The sequence below is a fragment of the Ursus americanus genome, chromosome 3 (assembly GCF_024610735.1).
Source record: "Ursus americanus isolate L20-20 chromosome 3, mUrsAme1.1.p, whole genome shotgun sequence".
Taxonomy (NCBI): domain Eukaryota; kingdom Metazoa; phylum Chordata; class Mammalia; order Carnivora; family Ursidae; genus Ursus; species Ursus americanus.
In genome coordinates this window covers 70990287-71007450 of record NC_142129.1, presented here as the reverse complement: position 1 = coordinate 71007450, position 17164 = coordinate 70990287, and the positions used below count along the sequence as shown (strand labels likewise).

Below are 17164 nucleotides of genomic sequence, written 5' to 3'. Positions count from 1 at the left end.
TTTTGGCATCATTAAGACTGCCCTCTAGTCCTTTGATCTCTCATTTTTCTTTCAGCTTATTGGCCCTCTACTATGGACTCCTTCAAGTATCCTTCTTGTGAATTCTCATGGCTATTCACCTGAATGAAATATTCTTCCGTATTTCTTTGTTTCTTACAATGGAAATTTTCAAACATATGAAAGCAGAGAAAATGGTATAATGGAACTGTATACCTGCAAAATCCATCTTGGTCCATCTTCACATATGCCCTCTGCCTGCCAAAATGGATTGTTTTGAAACAAATAAGGATTTGGATACTGTATCATTTTACTTGCAAATGTTTATCACCCTCTTTCTCTCGCTCTCTCTCCCTGTCCCTCTTGCTCTCATTCCGGGTGTGTGTGTGTGTGTGTGTGTGTGTGTGTGTGTGTGTGTAAAATAGATACTCTGCTTTAAAATATTACAAGTCCATTATTATATCTAAAGATTAACAATTTCTTTTTTTTAATGATTTTTTATTATATTATGTTAGTCACCATACAGTACATCCCCGGTTTCCGATGTAAAGTTCGATGATTCATTAGTTGCGTATAACACCCAGTGCACCATGCAATACGTGCCCTCCTTACTACCCATCACCGGTCTATCCCATTCCCCCACCCTCCTCCCCTCTGAGGCCCTCAGTTTGTTTCTCATGGTCCATAGTCTCTCATGTTTCATTCCCCCTTCTGATTACCCCCCTTTCTTTATCCCTTTCTTCCCCTACTGATCATCCTAGTTCTTATATTCCATAGATGAGAGAAATCACATGATAATTGTCTTTCTCTGCTTGACTTATTTCACTTAGCATTATCTCCTCCAGTGCTGTCCATGTTGCAGCAAATGTTGAGAATTCGTTTTTTCTGATAGCTGAGTAATATTCCATTGTATATATGGACCACAACTTCTTAATCCAGTCATCTGTTGAAGGGCATCTCGGCTCCTTTCACGATTTAGCTATTGTGGACAATGCTGCTATGAACATTGGGGTACATATGGCCCTCCTCTTCACTACGTCTGTATCTTTGGGGTAAACACCCAGTAGTGCAATGGCTGGATCATAGGGTAGCTCAATTTTTAACTTTTTAAGGGACCTCCACACTGTTTTCCAGAGTGGCTGTACCAACTTGCATTCCCACCAACAATGTAGGAGGGATCCCCTTTCTCCACATCCTCTCCAACAATTGTTGTTTCTTGCCTTGTCTATTTTTGCCATTCTAACTGGCGTAAGGTGGTATCTCAGTGTGGTTTTGATTTGAATTTCCTTGATGGCTAATGATTTTGAACATTTTTTCATGTGTCTGTTAGCCATTTGTATGTCTTCATTGGAAAAGCGTCTGTTCATATATTCTGCCCATTTTTTGATTTGTTTGTTTCTCATGTATTGAGTTTGAGAAGTTCTTTGTCGATCTTGGATACCAGTCCTTTATCTGTAGTGTCATTTGCAAATATATTCTCCCATTCCGTGGGCTGCCTCTTAGTTTTTTTGACTGTTTCCTTGGCTGTGCAGAAGCTTTTTATCTTGATGAAGTCCCACAAGTTCATTTTATCTTTTGTTTCTCTTGCCTTTGGAGATGTGTCATGAAAAAGGTTGCTTTGGCCGATGTCGTAGAGGTTGCTGCCTATGTTCTCCTCTAGAATTTTGATAGATTCCTTTCTCACATCGAGGTGTTTCATCCATTTGGAGTTTATCTTTGTGTATGGTGTAAGAGAGTGGTCAAGTTTCATTCTTTTGCATATAGCTGTCCAATTTTCCCAGCACCATTTATTGAAGAGACTGTCTTTTTTCCACTGGATGTTTTTTCCTGCTTTATCAAAGATTAGTTGCCCAAAGAGCCGAGGGTCCATTTCTGGGTTCTCTATTTTGTTCCATTGGTCTATGTGTCTGTTTTTGTGGCAGTACCATGCTGTCTTTGTGATCACAGCTTTGTAGTACAGCTCAAAATCCGGCATTGTGATGCCCCCAGCTTTGTTTTTCCTTTTCAACAGTTCCTTGGAGATTCGGGGCTAAAGATTAACAATTTCTTAATATCATCAAGCATCCAGGAAATAATCACATTTCTCTTGTTTCATAATTTTTTGAAGTTCCTTTGAACAAAGTCCATACATTGCAATTGGCTGATATATCCCTTAAATCTCTTTTTATCTATATGCTCCTTCTCCCTCTTTTTTCTTTATTGTAACTTATTTGTTATAGAAACTGAGTTGTTTGTTCTATTGCATTTCCCCCAGTCTGGATTTGGCCCTATCGTGTGCTCCATAATGTGCTCTATCATGTTCCTCTTTCCCCTATTTTTTGTTCTTATAAACTGGTGATTAGATATGGAGGCTTGATCAGCTTCAGTTTAAGTTTTTATCAGGAATATCTCATGCTGAGGACTTTCATTAGAAAGCAAATAAGTTTGTTGAATATTTTGTGATGTCAGCAGCCTTGATGATCCTTGCCTATACATATTATTTTGTTTCACTGGAGGTTGCAAAAATCAACACTACTTTAATGTCCTTCCTTCTTATCTTTAGCTATGCTGGATCTACATTCCCTGGACCTGATTGGTCCTTTGGTCTGTCTTTTCATTTGCTACTCATTATTAGCCTATTGCTGCTGGAGCATATTGCATCAAAGTCTGCATTAGTGCAACTACAAATCCATAGTTTCTCTTCTCACCTGAGCCCCAAAACTACCCATTTCTTGCCTTTGGTTAGCAACATTTCCTCAAATTTCCCACAGCAGCAATTCCAAAACTTTGTTGCCATCCTTAACGTTCCAGTGTTATCTCACATTCAGTCATTCTCAAAAGATGGGTTTTTCTCTAATTTCGTAGACAAAAATAGAGGCTCCAGGGGCACACTTTACTCCCCATACTGATAAAATTTCTGTCATTCTTCCACCTCCTCATGCGTTCTTCCCTTCCTCTTAAAGGATGAAGAATACTTCCTTCAATTCCTTTGTATTTCTGTTTTGCATCTTGAACATGTACATTTTTGGATTGTAACTCATATTATACAGATTGTTTGCATATTTACCCTCCTCCCATTCTCAATTCCCTGAGGACAGAGTGCATGTTTTATTCATCTTTGCATCTCTAACAACCTCACACATTTCCCAGCACATGACAGTTCTTGATAACTATTGACTTGAATTAACACTTGAGCCATTAGATGATATTAAGAGCCATTAAATTATATTTAATATACTCTATAATATAAGGTAGAGAATTTTATCCTAAAATATTTACAGACATAGCCATTATGGCAATTCTGGGCGTATGATTATTTGAGTGTCATTTTTAATATATCTCCAGTACCTTATAGAAGTGAACTAAGGGATAATTCCATACAGTCAACACAGAATTAGGGTGTCATCTGTGGAAAAAGATCCCCTCCCCTCCCAGACTTTCAGTGACAATGTCTACCACCTACCATACTTCCAGAGGGGATGCCAGAATTTATAAATGTCAGTTCATGAAGCAACCAAGAACATTTGAGTTCTTCTTGCACTATAAAGGACTGGGAGACTTGGCCTGGTATGCCTAGGACTGTCCTATTTTATGGTGGTATTCACCACCATTGACTTGGTGAAAATATTATACCGACTCCTTTTCATTCCCCAAAATATTCCAGTTTGAATGATATATTATATGCTTATTTTTCTTAACTATAAGGGAATCTCCCTCAGATTCTATCAGAAACATTTCCTTGTGACTTAGTAGTATATGACTAGCCTTTTTAGTTAGAAAACATTCTTACCAAAAACAAGTACATAAAAAAGCAACTCATTTACAGTACTAACCCCCAACATGTAGCTCATAAACACAGCATATGAAAAACATTATTTTTTATTGGTATCCTCTCTTCATAAGAAATAAAATTTCAAAATCCATGCTAAGAAACTTAGTGCTAACTCTCACTTGGTCTTTCATTGCTTTTGAGAATCATTATGTGTCAGTTGAATCTTTGGAGTGGTAGTTTTCAGTCATGGTATCACAATGACAAATCATGTCATAAGTAATTTTTTTTTATTTGCTAATGCCAATTAGAAGACTGAGTTTTGCAATTGAGTAGATTCTAGGTTTTCCCCTTAATCACATCTTTCTCATTTATTGCATCTTGATGTGGGTTATTGCTTGGGAGAGAAAGGAATAAAGTTATGGCAAACCCAAAAGGTTTTTGGAATCTCCCACAGACTACCTCATCTACTGTGCAATTCATAAGAAATGACCATTACTCACATGCTTGTAAAATGCACTTATAAATCTCATTCCTCACATCTCACAAAGATGCCCACCTTGATATTATTTTTTCTGAAAAATTGTGTGGTATGTGTGTGTGTGTGTGTGTGTGTGTGTGTGTGTGTGTGTGTGTGTGTATTAGGGCCTGGGGTAGGGGAGGTAGATAAGGTCATGGATCCAAATCTGGATATGCCATTGAACACATGTATATCACCTGTGAGTTTCTCAGCTGAAAAATAAAATGTAGAAAACCAGTTTCATGGATTATTCTCCAAGGCAACTATTCCCCTTACCTGGACTTGGCATGACCATCCATCTAGAGGTTGATTTTTTTTTTATAATAATTTTTTATTATATTATGGTAGTCACCATACAGTACATCCCTAGTTTTTTATATTAAGTTCCATGATTCATTACTTGCGTATAACACCCAGTGCACCATGCAATATGTGCCCTCCTTAATACCCATCACCAGCCTATCCCATCCCCCCATCCCCCTCCCCTCTGAAGCCCTCAGTTTGTTTCCCAGAGTCCATAGTCTCTCATGGTTCATTCCCCCTTCTGTTTACCCCCCCCTTCATTCTTCCCTTTCTTCTCTTACCGATCTTCCTACTTCTTAGAGGTTGATTTTTTTTTTAAAAGAAATTTAAGGCCATCTATCAGGTTCAAGTTCTCTCATTTTCCAAGCTAATTCAGTGTCTTTTCTCTTAAGCTTTTTCCTCCCTTAAGAAGTGAATTCTTAGTTCCAAGACTAATTTCTTAGTCTTTAAGTCTATGCATGCATTATACTTGGAAACACATGCACATTCACAAACTCAGAACCTTTCTCATTTCCTTGTTCCCTCTATGACAAATTCCGTCTATTTCTTTGCATTGGTTTCTTCCTTTCTGAGTTCAGACGAAATGAATAAAGAAAAAGCAACCCTTCTTTTGTTTCTTACCTCTCTATTTCTTTTACCAACTCCTCTTTCTGGTCTGTCCTCATACCCCTAAGCATTTTTAAATATCATGTTCTTACCCTTGTGCTATCTTATGGCCTCTGCTGGTACCTGCATATAAAGAAATCCCAAATTCATATTCTTAGACCTAATGATTTCTTGGGCTTTGGAGTCACATTCAAAAATGCTTGATTGACATTTCTTCCTGGAATTTTTCATCATCTCAAGCTCAAATTTCCTGAAATTAAATTTATCACTTACCTTCCCCAAAGAACTTCATTTTATTTACTTCTTTCTTTATTTCTGGTGACATTCTCCCAGACCCATAAGTCTTTGGCTCCTTTCTCTTACTTTTTCTCTAGCTACAGTTCATAAAGCCCTATCAATCCTCTATTCTTTTTTTTTTTAAAGATTTTATTTATTTATTCGACAGAGATAGAGACAGCCAGCGAGAGAGGGAACACAAGCAGGGGGAGGGGGAGAGGAAGAAGCAGGCTCATAGTGGAGGAGCCTGATGTGGGGCTCAATCCCGCAACACCAGGATCACGCCCTGAGCTGAAGGCAGACGCTTAACCGCTGTGCCACCCAGGCACCCCTCAATCCTCTATTCTTTTCTTTGACTGGAACAATCCTAGATTTCCTACCTCGCAGTCCCTTCTGATGACTTATTCATTATCATTGATTACTATTTTCATCATGTCAACTTTTAACTCAAAATAATTCCATTGAATCCCTGTTAAGATAAAACACAAACTCCTTAGTCTGGCATTCAAAACCCATCACAATCTGAGAGAAGTTTATCTTTCCAAATAATTCCACAAACTTCCACCATGACAGATTGTCACTCTTGTCCCCGTGGATGCCTGCTCATTCACCCTGTGACAGCTGCCATGCCTAAGATTTTTCTTGCAGATTTTTCCTTCTCTGTAAAGCTCAGACCAACTTCTGCTTCTTCCCTGGAAGAAACCTCATCTAGTCATTGTGACTACACATGAATACTTTCTCTTCTGAACTCCTATTACATTTTATATCTGCTCCACTCCTTCTGAAACTAGAATATTCTTTCATTTAGAGATTTTGTTTTTTGTAAAGTGTACATATTGCACCTGCTCATTAAATTGTCACTCTCTAGAAAGCAAAAACAGTGCTTTATGTAACTGTGCAACCTCTGCTTTACTTAGTATTTGTCCATAAATAATGAGTAAATGCTCTTTTGATCTTCCCAATCTCCACTACTTTAAAATCTCCCTTTGCATAACAGTTATTTAATATTTTTTTATAAGTATAGTATTGTTTGGTTTATACAATGTGAACAGACCACTAAACATTATTATGTATCTTCCCCTCTCTGCATTTGTTTTCATTTTAATGATACTTGCTTATAAAAATGTCAATTTTTATGTCCATATATGCTTATTAGGACAGAGTTCTACCCTAAAACAAATACTCTAGCTTTCCCATGGCGCAATATTAACCATCATTTTAAAGTCTTTTAGCTGACTTCTCAGTTGTCACTCTCTTGAGAGTCAGGTTGGCATGGCTTCATATTTATGTGGGTCATTTTCCTTAGCTACAAGAAAAAAATCCACATAATTTGTCTTAAATTATGCATTACCAATTTAAGGATGATGAATATATTATGCTGTTCCTCTGGATAATGTGATGTTCTGCTCTTTGAAGACTTTTTAGACTTAGTTAAGGTGTTAGACAAATCTTCCTGTGGTACGTTACAGAAGCCCAACTCAAACTGGTTTTTATTGACTCATGAAAGCGGGAAGTCCAGGGATGGCCTTGGCATCATGCACAGCTAAGTCTCCAAGGATGTTATTCCCATTTCCTCTCTTTTCCTCTTTCAGCTCTGCCTCCCTCTGTGTATTGACTTCCTTTTCTCCCATGGCAAATGTGGACATTTTCCATATAGCTCGAAAGAGCCTGTCTCCCAAACAGATACCTTCCAATGTCTGTATACAACTTCAAAGAAAATTCTAATTGGCTTTATTTGGGTCTTCTGTCCCGTCCAGTACTAGTTATTGGACCAGAGGGCTGGGCTACCCTGAGTACCACTGACTGGGTTGGATGATTCCAGTAGGATAGAAATGGTGGAACAAAGCTGATCGACAGCTGCAGAACCACATAGAACTGAAGGAAGACAGTTACGAAGGAGAGAAGGTGTGGTTACCAGAAAGAGAAGGCTGGTGACACAAGCTGAGCAAAGGAATAAAAACAAAACACAAAACAAACAAACAAAAAAAAACTACATTAGTCTACTGTATTTCACCCTTCAGCTTCTCAGGATGTGAACATCCTATTTTCCCCATCTCTACATTTTAAAAAATGCTCCTGGCAAATAATGCAAATAACTCTGAACTGAAATTGTCCTTACCCAAAGTCACTCTTAGTTATGCCCTCCAGCTCTGTCTGGAATCTCAGAGCGGTGTGCATGATGTGCAGATGTTCTGTTAATTTCCCTGGCCAAGCAGTGAGTTGTTGGTCACCAGTCTGGCTGCCTTGCACTCAACCTGTGAAGGACTCCCTGTTCTATTGTTCTCTGAGCCTCTATCAGAGACAGGCACAGGGAAGAATGTCTCCTTTGGGGACTGCACTGCTGTAGGAGCTCACCTGATGTGGACTTAGTTCCTGGGGCATGGGAATCAGCTTAGCACTGAGTAACCACAAGGTCCTGTCTGACAGGTTCAGGGTTTTTCTGGCAATTCATCTCCCATAAAAACCTGCTAGATGACATGGATTTGATTCCTAGAAACTCTGAGAACTCTTAACCAAGTTTAAAAGTCTCTGGGCTATAATCTGAATGTAGGCTTTGACTTTGCAGTTCTAGTCTTTAAGCAACAGTCCAAAAGGATAGGACCCATTCAACCTAAGTGACTCCATTTGACTTCTGGTCTTGGTTAACATGAGAGAGTAACTGGCCTTTGATATACCTCCTGCTCTCAGGCAGTGACAAGGGGTGGTTCTTTACTTGGAATGAGTCCTTGCCTCTACTGTTCCCAGGATGTTCAGCAAGAAGTGATTTGGAGGGGTCTGGGATCAGTCGTATAAGATTAGTTACCAACACAGAACCAGGCTTAGGTTAGAAACCAAGTTCCTCTGTTCCCTAGGTGTGTGATCTTCTGTAAGTCATTTGACTGTTCTGTGCCTTATTGTCCTCATCTATAAAGTGGATATAATTTTTCTTAATTCACAGGGTTATCATAAGGATGAAATGAGTTAATATATAAAAGGGCTTAGAGTGGTGCCTGTCACATGGTAGGCCCTATTTAAGTGACATTTTTACCTCTCTGTCCTCTTTTTTTTTTTTTTTTTTTACTCTTCCAGATTCTAGTCTTCTCTCCTGCAATAGTTTCCACCTTTGTACCTTCCTTTTGCTTACTTCAACAAAGGACTTAGAATTCACTTTTCCTATTTTTCACATGATTATCTGAACACCAATGCACAGAAGAGAGAAGGGCATGAGGCATGGCTGATTGACAGCCCCACCAAGCCCACATGTAACAGAGGAGGAATCCCCAGAGGAAGGAGTGAGTGCCATAGACAAGGAGAATGGGAACAAGTATTGAAGAGGGAGAGAGACAGAGACAGAAAAACTTTATCTACTGAAGTTGTCATTACTACTTTATGAAATAATGTCTCAGGTTTAGTTCTCTAAACATAAAGCCTGAAGAAAGGGATTCAGGTACATGTAATTTCTTGAATGATTGCTGTTTAGCAAAATTCTATGGAATAAGGGACTCAGGGCAAGGAAGGGACAAGAGCCAAGAAAAGATATGGTCTCAGGATGCCTGGTGGCTCAGTCGGTTAAGCATCTACCTTCGGCTCAGGTTATGAGGACATTGCTTTTTTTTTTCTTTCCAAATGTAGTGTTTTTGGTGCAGTGAAGAAAGGGCTTGCAAAAAAATGTGTTTTCCGTATTTCGAGTGTCAGTTCAGTTCTCTATATTGGTCAAACTGTAGAGGTGAGTTGTTCTTATTTGAATTTTTATGTACTTTTTTAAGTTAACTTGCAAATACTGCATTTCACTATATTTGGAGGATTATAAATTATTATATTTGCTTTATTAAAAATATAGCAAATCTATTCATTGGTGTGATACAGGCTGATACTGGTTGTTTCCAGCCAGTGTTGGTTCAAGCTAGGTCAACGGTCATTCTGATTGGTGAGTACCTTAACCATACCAGTTATTGAATACTTTAAATTTCAGCTCTAATGTACTCTAATGTATGATAACTATCACCCAGTGAAGGAGGTTTGTGTTTTATGTTGTTTTAAGAACTCTAGGAGTTTCCTATACACTAGTCCTGGGGTGAGGACATATTGAGCCCAGTAACATACTATAACTTAAATTTCCTCAATATATATTCTATACTGACAATTGCTATTCAGAACAGTGACTCCCTAAGACTGAACAAATTTTGATCATCTTTATATCTGTATTGTGTTTTTGGTACGTTATATGGTACTTACCAAAGCAGGGAAATGCACTAGAACCTTATAAGGAGTTTCCAAAACAGGCAAAATGAAAAGCTTTCCTAGTAAACCCTAACTATTTGAGAAAACTCAATCTAGAATCTATGTTTATTTCTTAATTTAAGTGAAAAAAAAACATGAATTTTGCCCTCAATTCCCTGTTTTCTCAGGTATTATCAGGTATATTTAAATCATAATTGATTGTAGTGAAGAGCTTATAAGCAAGTAATGGTTCATATATTCAGTATGAATGGGAAGCCTGCTTTTTATTTCATGTTCTGCCCTTGTAGTTTCATTTTAAGGATGTACTGGGGGTGGGGCAATGGAATCTGCAAATGTTAGAAATCTGCTCTCCCAGCAAGCATTTGTTGTCTCTTTGATAAGGAGCTCCTGAACTCAAACAACAAACCTTCCCCTGCTATCTGCATGCATCTTTACAAAAATAGCAGACTGAGGGATCTGCTCTTTTCTGTTAAGATACTGCCTGAAATGGAGAAGATATTTGCAAATAACATATCCAATAAAGGCTAGTATCCAATATATAGAAAGAACTGAGACAACTCACACCCAAAAAAAACCAAATAATCCAATTTTAAAATGAGCAGAAGACATGAACAGACATCTTTCCAAAAAAGACACGCAGAGGCCAATAGACACATAAAAAGATGCTCATTATTACCTACCGTCAGGAAAGTACAATCAAAACTACAATGAGATATCACACCACACCTGTCAGAGTAGCAAAGCTCAACAACACAAGAAACAACAGGTGTTGATGAGGATGTGGAGAAAAAGGAATCCTCGTGCACTGTTGGTGGGAATGCAAACTGATGCAGCCACTCTGGAAAACAGCATGGAGGTTCCTCCAAAAGTTAAAAGTAGAACTAGCCTACAGTCCAGCAATCATACTACTGGGGATTTACTGAAAGAATACAAGAACACTAATCCAAAGGGATACATGCACCCCTATTGTATTGGCAGCATTATTTACAATAGCCAAGATATGGAAGCAGCCCAAGTGTCCATCAATTGATGAATGGATCAAGAAGATATGGTGTGTGTGTGTGTGTGTGTGTGTGTGTGTGTGTGTGTATAGGAGTACTATTCAGCCATTAAAAAAAATGAAATATTAACCACTTGCGACAACATGGATGGAGCTAGAGAGTATAATGCTAAGTGAAATAAGCCAGTCAGGGAAGGACAAATACCATATGATTTCACTCATATGTGGAATATAAAAAACAAAACAAATGAACAAAGAGAAAAAGAGAGACAAACCAAGAACCTGACTTTATACCACAGAGAACAAACTGATGGTTCCCAGAGGGCAGATGAGTGGGGGGAGGGGTGCAATAGGTGATGGGGATTAAGGAGTGTGCTTGGTGATGAGCACAGGGTGATGTATGGAAGTGATGGATCACTATATTGTACACCTGAAACTAATATAACCGTGTATCTTAACTAACTGTGAATTTAAATAAAAACTTTTTTAAAGACTGTAAAATAGGAACACACACACACACACACACACACACACACACACAAAGATGCTGCCTGAAATGAGTTTAGAGAGAAAATACAGGGGGAAAAAAATAAGCTAGGGGCCTAATAGTTTACCAATCTGGAGATGAAGGACATTAAATGCTACATCCTTTTAGCAGCTTAGATTCTTTTCTAATGTTGGTGATTGTTGTATTAATGAATGGTATTTTTATTGGAGTATATGATGATGTATGTTATACCATTTCCCCATAACTTGTTAATTTGTATTTAAGAATCAAACTGCATGATATTAGAAAAGATAAAAATATAAGAAATGATTGTTCTTCTATTAACTTAAAATATATTTCTTTTCATGCATTTCAGTTGACATGTTTGGATTCCTGATGCTTCTACTCATCATAATATTAATTACAGCACTCATTTGGTATTGCTGCGTCTTTCACTATTACCTGCAGGAGTATGTTCATTTTCTCCTTAGTTAGAATGCACTTGGGGATAATATCACTGAAGAGAATGCTAAGCTAGTTATCAGGATGTTATGTTTTACCTTTTTTATGTAACAAAAATAACATATTGATATGATGGGGGAAAATTTTTAGAAGGTAACAAACAGAAGGTTATAAAATGAAAAGGAAATTTTAACTTGCCCACCCCCTACTCTACCTCTGACACCTTCTCCCCAGAAGTAATCCTTCTAGTATGATTCCAATGTCATTCTTCTTTTGGTTACTTCCTATATCTGAACAATATGATTATGACTCCTCATGATTTATTAACTTCAGATGTTATCTATTGAGTCCCCAGCATGAAAGCTGAAAATTGATCTTGCACTATCCATATTCTTCTGTTATTTTGCTCTTAGTGGGTATCATCATTTTGTTATTTTTAAATTTTAACTCTGATTTTTCATTCTTAGCTCTTAAGATTTCTAATATTTCTTCTATTGGTTATTGTTTCAAATTGATTGACTTGATTATTTTGAGTAATCGATTTAGTTCTCTGTCTCTATACAATCAATTCTTCTCCCTTTACTTAAATAAGAAACTTTGGAATCCTGTACTTCTATCTATACTTTCCTCCTTCTATCTCCTAAACTCTGTAAGCTTTCTTACTTATTTGACCTTATCAAGTATGAAATGTTTACATTCAGTTCTTACAACTTTATCTTTATATCTCAAAATGCTTACTCTATAGTTTGAATCTAAAATTTTAAAAATAATAAAAATAATTTTAAAAATCATTATTGTATAAATATTGCTCAGTAAAGACCAAACTGAAAATAGAAAATGTAATTCTATGGCATAAGCTGTATTACTTGAAAGAGAATTATCTAGTGTCTGATCAAATAGATTCTCTTTCCTTACTTGCCATTCCTCAAAATCATGCTGCATTTCATCTTGTTTCATGTTTACATTGTGACTTTCTTATACAGCTTTTGCATTTTCTAGGGTTTTAAATTACCTTCATTATTTCCTGTCAAGAAGGACAGACATGTATATTTATTCCCATCACTGTGGTCATTCATCTTAATATCTGGAAAAATATTCTCATTTTCATCTCACAGACATTCTTCTAAAAGTCTTCTGAGTTTTTGTTCTAATTTATAAAAATTAGTTTCTTTTCAGGGCTTTACTGAGCTAAAAGAATTTTTTGGATCCCGTATCTTCTTCTTTTTAGAATTTTTTTTCCCTTTTACTGGAATATATCCTCAAGCAACTTTTTCAAAAGGAGTTCACAGAAGATATGTAAAGTGTTCCCATAGTCCATACATGTTGAGAAATTTTTCTCCATTTCCCTTTAGCCAGCATGGCATTATTTTCTTTCCTTATGTTGTACACCTTTTCCGAGAAACCCATAGACAAGATAGAAAGACCCATAAATCAGGTAGGTGCATACTAATAGGCTCGTCTGTAAGAAAATGTGCCTATGAAAAGATAAAGATTAGCCAAATATTCTGTTTGTTTACCTGAGACCTCCACTTTGTCTAGGTCTTCATATTTTTTTGGCTTTGAGACTTTATATCTTTTCCTTATTAACAAACAAGAATAATAGGAAAGGTAAGATGGAAGACAATTTCTTATTCTTTACCTCTAGGACAAAAATATATCCAGAAGGAAAAACCAATAGGGTATATATTACATGTGTGGTAAGAGGCTGTGGCAAAAACATTATTCTTTTCTTTTTTAATATTTTCTTCCCAGGATTCTGGCATCTTTAAAGTGTCATCCCTTTTTTTTGTGTAGTGCTGAGTAAAGTGGCAGATTATGCCCACAACAGAGTAGGGACCTGAGCAAATACATATCACCAAAGCTTCTTTTCTATGCAGTTTCTGAAGCCTCTCAACAGATATGGTCCAACAATCATACTCAGTTCTGGTTAGCTCTGCTCTTCACCCACCATCTCTTCCTTTTCAGTTTCTGCTAGAGATCTTCTAGATCTTGTTAATTCAATGAACACTGTATACTATTAGAGGAATTTGTCATCTTAAGGACTCATTGCACTTCATAATCCAAAAATCCTGGTTGCACTGTAGAAACATCCATCTTTCAATTTTAAAATACCTTTGAATGTCTAATGGAGCATCAAAATATTGACTACTACATTTGCTCTAATATTCTTGCTATTCAGGGGCTCCTGGGTGGCACAGTGGTTAAGCGTCTGCCTTCGGCTCAGGGCGTGATTCCCGGCGTTACAGGATCGAGCCCCACATCAGGCTCCTCCGCTATGAGCCTGCTTCTTCCTCTCCCATTCCCCCTGCTTGTGTTCCCTCTCTCGCTGGCTGTCTCTATCTCTGTCGAATAAATAAATAAAAAATCTTTAAAAAAATTAATATTCTTGCTATTCAGCAGATATGATTTAAAAGGTAAAGCACTTTTTAAAGATCCAAATGTTAAAGAATATAAATGTTTAACTGCTAATGTACTTAGTGCCTCCTTGACTCTTCTCTATTTCAGCAAATATTTATTGAGTTTTATTATGCCCTAGGCAGTGTTGTTGTCACTAAAAAAAGGATTACTTCCTCATCTTCCTGGAGCTTATGCCCTACTAAGGGGTCACAGACAAGTAAACAAATGATCGTTAATTCTATTGCTAACTTATTGATATTTTTATTGATATCCCACTTACTTTAATTATGTTTTTCTTAATCAAACACTAAAATTCTCCTGGTGGATAAATAAAAGGAGAATTTAATTTAATAAAACAATGATAATAAAAAATTGCATAAATGCAGTCTAACGTAATGAAATACAGTTGAACCTTGAACAACACAGGTTTGAATTGTGTAAATCCACTTTTATGCAGATTTTTTTCAATCAATACAGTGCAGTACTGTAAATGTATTCTTCCTTATTTTCTTAATAACATATTATTTAGCTTACGTTGTTGTTAGAGTACAGAATATATTACATATAACATGTGAAATATGTGTCAATCAACTATTTATGTTATCAGTGAGTCTCAATAGTAGGCTATTATTAATTAAGTCTGGGGGAGCCAAAAGTTATACTTGAATTTTCAACCAGGTGGTTGACACCCCTAATTCCCATGCTGTTCAAGAGTCAACTGTAATCTCAATTATAACCTTAACTATTCTGAACATAAACCTCATTAATTCTAAGTTCATCATCATTTTGAACAGAGCTCAAGTCTGTATTGCTGGAAGACCACACACATTTAATATTCACCGTGGGCCTACTGCTGGCAAGTGTTTACTTGATTCATTTACTTGATTGGATGTCCCAGACCCTCAGTAACCCACAGATGGAAGTCTTGCCCTTACTTTTTTCCAGGCATCAAAATTAAAGTATGGGTAGGAAACACAACAGCAGATTTCTTTGTTCTAATTTCTTTTTTTTTTTTTTTCTTTGTTCTAATTTCTAAGACACAATCTTATGACCTCAATAGTTAGTCTAGGATGGGTAAAACCACAATGTTCATAGAGAAGAGGGCAGAATTCCCAATCCAAATGGGATATTAATAGATTTCACAGTTCCCCCAACTCCCACTCCACTAAAGCAATTCAACAAAAGATGACCTTTGCCTTAAGGAATTAATTTACTTCATCTACCTAGTTGGCTGACCCTCTATCCACTCTTCTCAACTTGATTATTTAAATTTTCCCTTACTTACAAAATTCAGATATTGGCTTCCTTCGGCTTATTATGCATAGACCCTGGGCAGGTCCTCCCACTCCCTGGCTACCCAGGCCTGGATCCTAGAATCCCAACTGGAGTCAGAACTCTACCCTCCCCACCTCCTTTCACCTGGATAATTGGACCATAAAAAAATTTTAGATCAGAATATGACTGAGGAAAGTGCTTTATAATTGAAATAGGACAACTACAAAGTGCATTATAATTACTATTAAAAATGACTTTGGGGGGCATCCAGGTTATTGTGCTGCTCTGGCCCTCTAGGACATAATACTAAATTTGAACAAGAAGTGGGGTGAAACTTGTAGGGGTAAGGATGAAATGTCAAACACATACACACTCCATTGCCAACACCTAGGTCATCTTATGTAGAAATTGTTTTGGTGGTAACAGGATCATGAGCTGTTCCAAAAAGCTATTTGAGTTGGGGAGCTGAAGTGCAGGGTGATTGCTGTTTCCTGGGGTTGAAATCAAACCGGAGGACTGCAGAGAATAGTTCTGTGTTTCAGTTTTCCTCCCTCCATTTAAAACTTCACAGCAAACTGGGCTAGGAGAAATGCTTTGAAAAGAGCACAAGGTTGGGTATTTATTTATTTTGGTAGAAACAGTTATCTATTCACAGATTGAGAACAATTAGTTACACTAGATTCATTGTAGGGATTACAATGTAATCAAATTCACAAGGCAGGATTATTTTCCACCCAAGTGAATAAACTGCAAACCCAGGGGGAATGCTTGTATTAAAGGGTTGAGTAAAGGAGACAGGATTCTTCAAAAGGAATTAAAGATGGAAAAATGGGAGATAGTGATGTCATAGAGATCAAAAAAGGAGGGTCTGAATATGGAGGGAGAGAGATTCATGGGTGTCCTTTGGATTTACAAATTGGGGAGTTACTGGTAACTTATTTGCATGTGGTAGTCTAATGATCATTTATTTGAGACATAGAATAAGCATACTTCTGACAATGGAAGAGGAAAATAAGGACCCTGAAAAACATTGTACACTCTGTGTTATTTGACCATGATGCTCCTCACCCACAGTTGTTTTGCAGGAGTGGTGGTAATATCCCCCCTCTCAGTCCTTGGTATGTACTTCTCTAGCAAGTGAATTCAGATTATGCTGGGATTATGGATTCATTAAGCATCCACAGGTTTTCTGTCACTGGAGACAATTAGTCTTGTGGTCACCACAAAATATTTGACCCTTTCCTCTTTGTTAAATTCATACCCAAGTCAGTTAAGACCATAAGTCACTTGGAGCCCTAAATGTTAAAATCACAGTAATATTAAAATTTAAAATATTAAAATCACAGTAATATTAAAATTAAATTATTAAAAGTAAAATACCAAAATGTTAAAGTTAAAAGAGACCATATTGTTATTTACAAATATTTTGTGTTTAGCATTTTAAAATTAGGTTAAGTCATCGCTGACTTTTCAGAAAGACTTTGAAAAGGTAAATTGATTTTCTTTTTTCATAGGATATGATGAATAGATAACTGGAAAAGATAGATTTCCAGAGAGAGAAAGAGGGTTTCTTCAATGGTAAGCTTCCCAATTGTATTGCATGAATTGTCTGCATGCCTTTTCCCTCCTCCTATTAAACAACTTTTAAGAAACGTTATCAGAATTATTAAGAGAGTAAGTGGAAACCAAATCTGTAAAATGTAAATGATTTTCAATGCCTGAAAACATGTAATAGAAGGCATCAAAAAAGGGAGCTATAACAGCTCCTCGGTCAGGCTGCCTTAGTTGAAATATGGGCTTCGTTGACTAAGTATGTCATATTGGACGACTAACTAAATCTGCCTCTACTTTAGTTTACTCATTTGTTAATAT

At 36.9% G+C, this 17164-nt stretch overlaps 2 protein-coding genes across 3 annotated transcripts in view; both read left to right on the top strand.

Annotated features, from left to right (window-relative positions):
- The window catches only part of CDK14 (cyclin dependent kinase 14), a 924301-nt gene that overhangs the window by 49056 nt on the left and 858081 nt on the right, over positions 1 to 17164 (top strand). For both annotated transcript variants that reach the window (XM_087861097.1, XM_087861096.1), the window contains exon 3: positions 16807 to 16870. The gene's annotated coding sequence lies outside the window, so the exon portion shown is untranslated. The remainder of the gene's footprint in view (positions 1 to 16806; positions 16871 to 17164) is intronic.
- PTTG1IP2 (PTTG1IP family member 2) overlaps positions 1 to 17164 on the top strand; it is a 41047-nt gene that overhangs the window by 13618 nt on the left and 10265 nt on the right. Inside the window, exon 3 of the mRNA XM_045793304.2 lies at positions 9063 to 9156. Within this exon, the coding sequence (XP_045649260.2) occupies positions 9063 to 9156 (94 nt within the window). The remainder of the gene's footprint in view (positions 1 to 9062; positions 9157 to 17164) is intronic.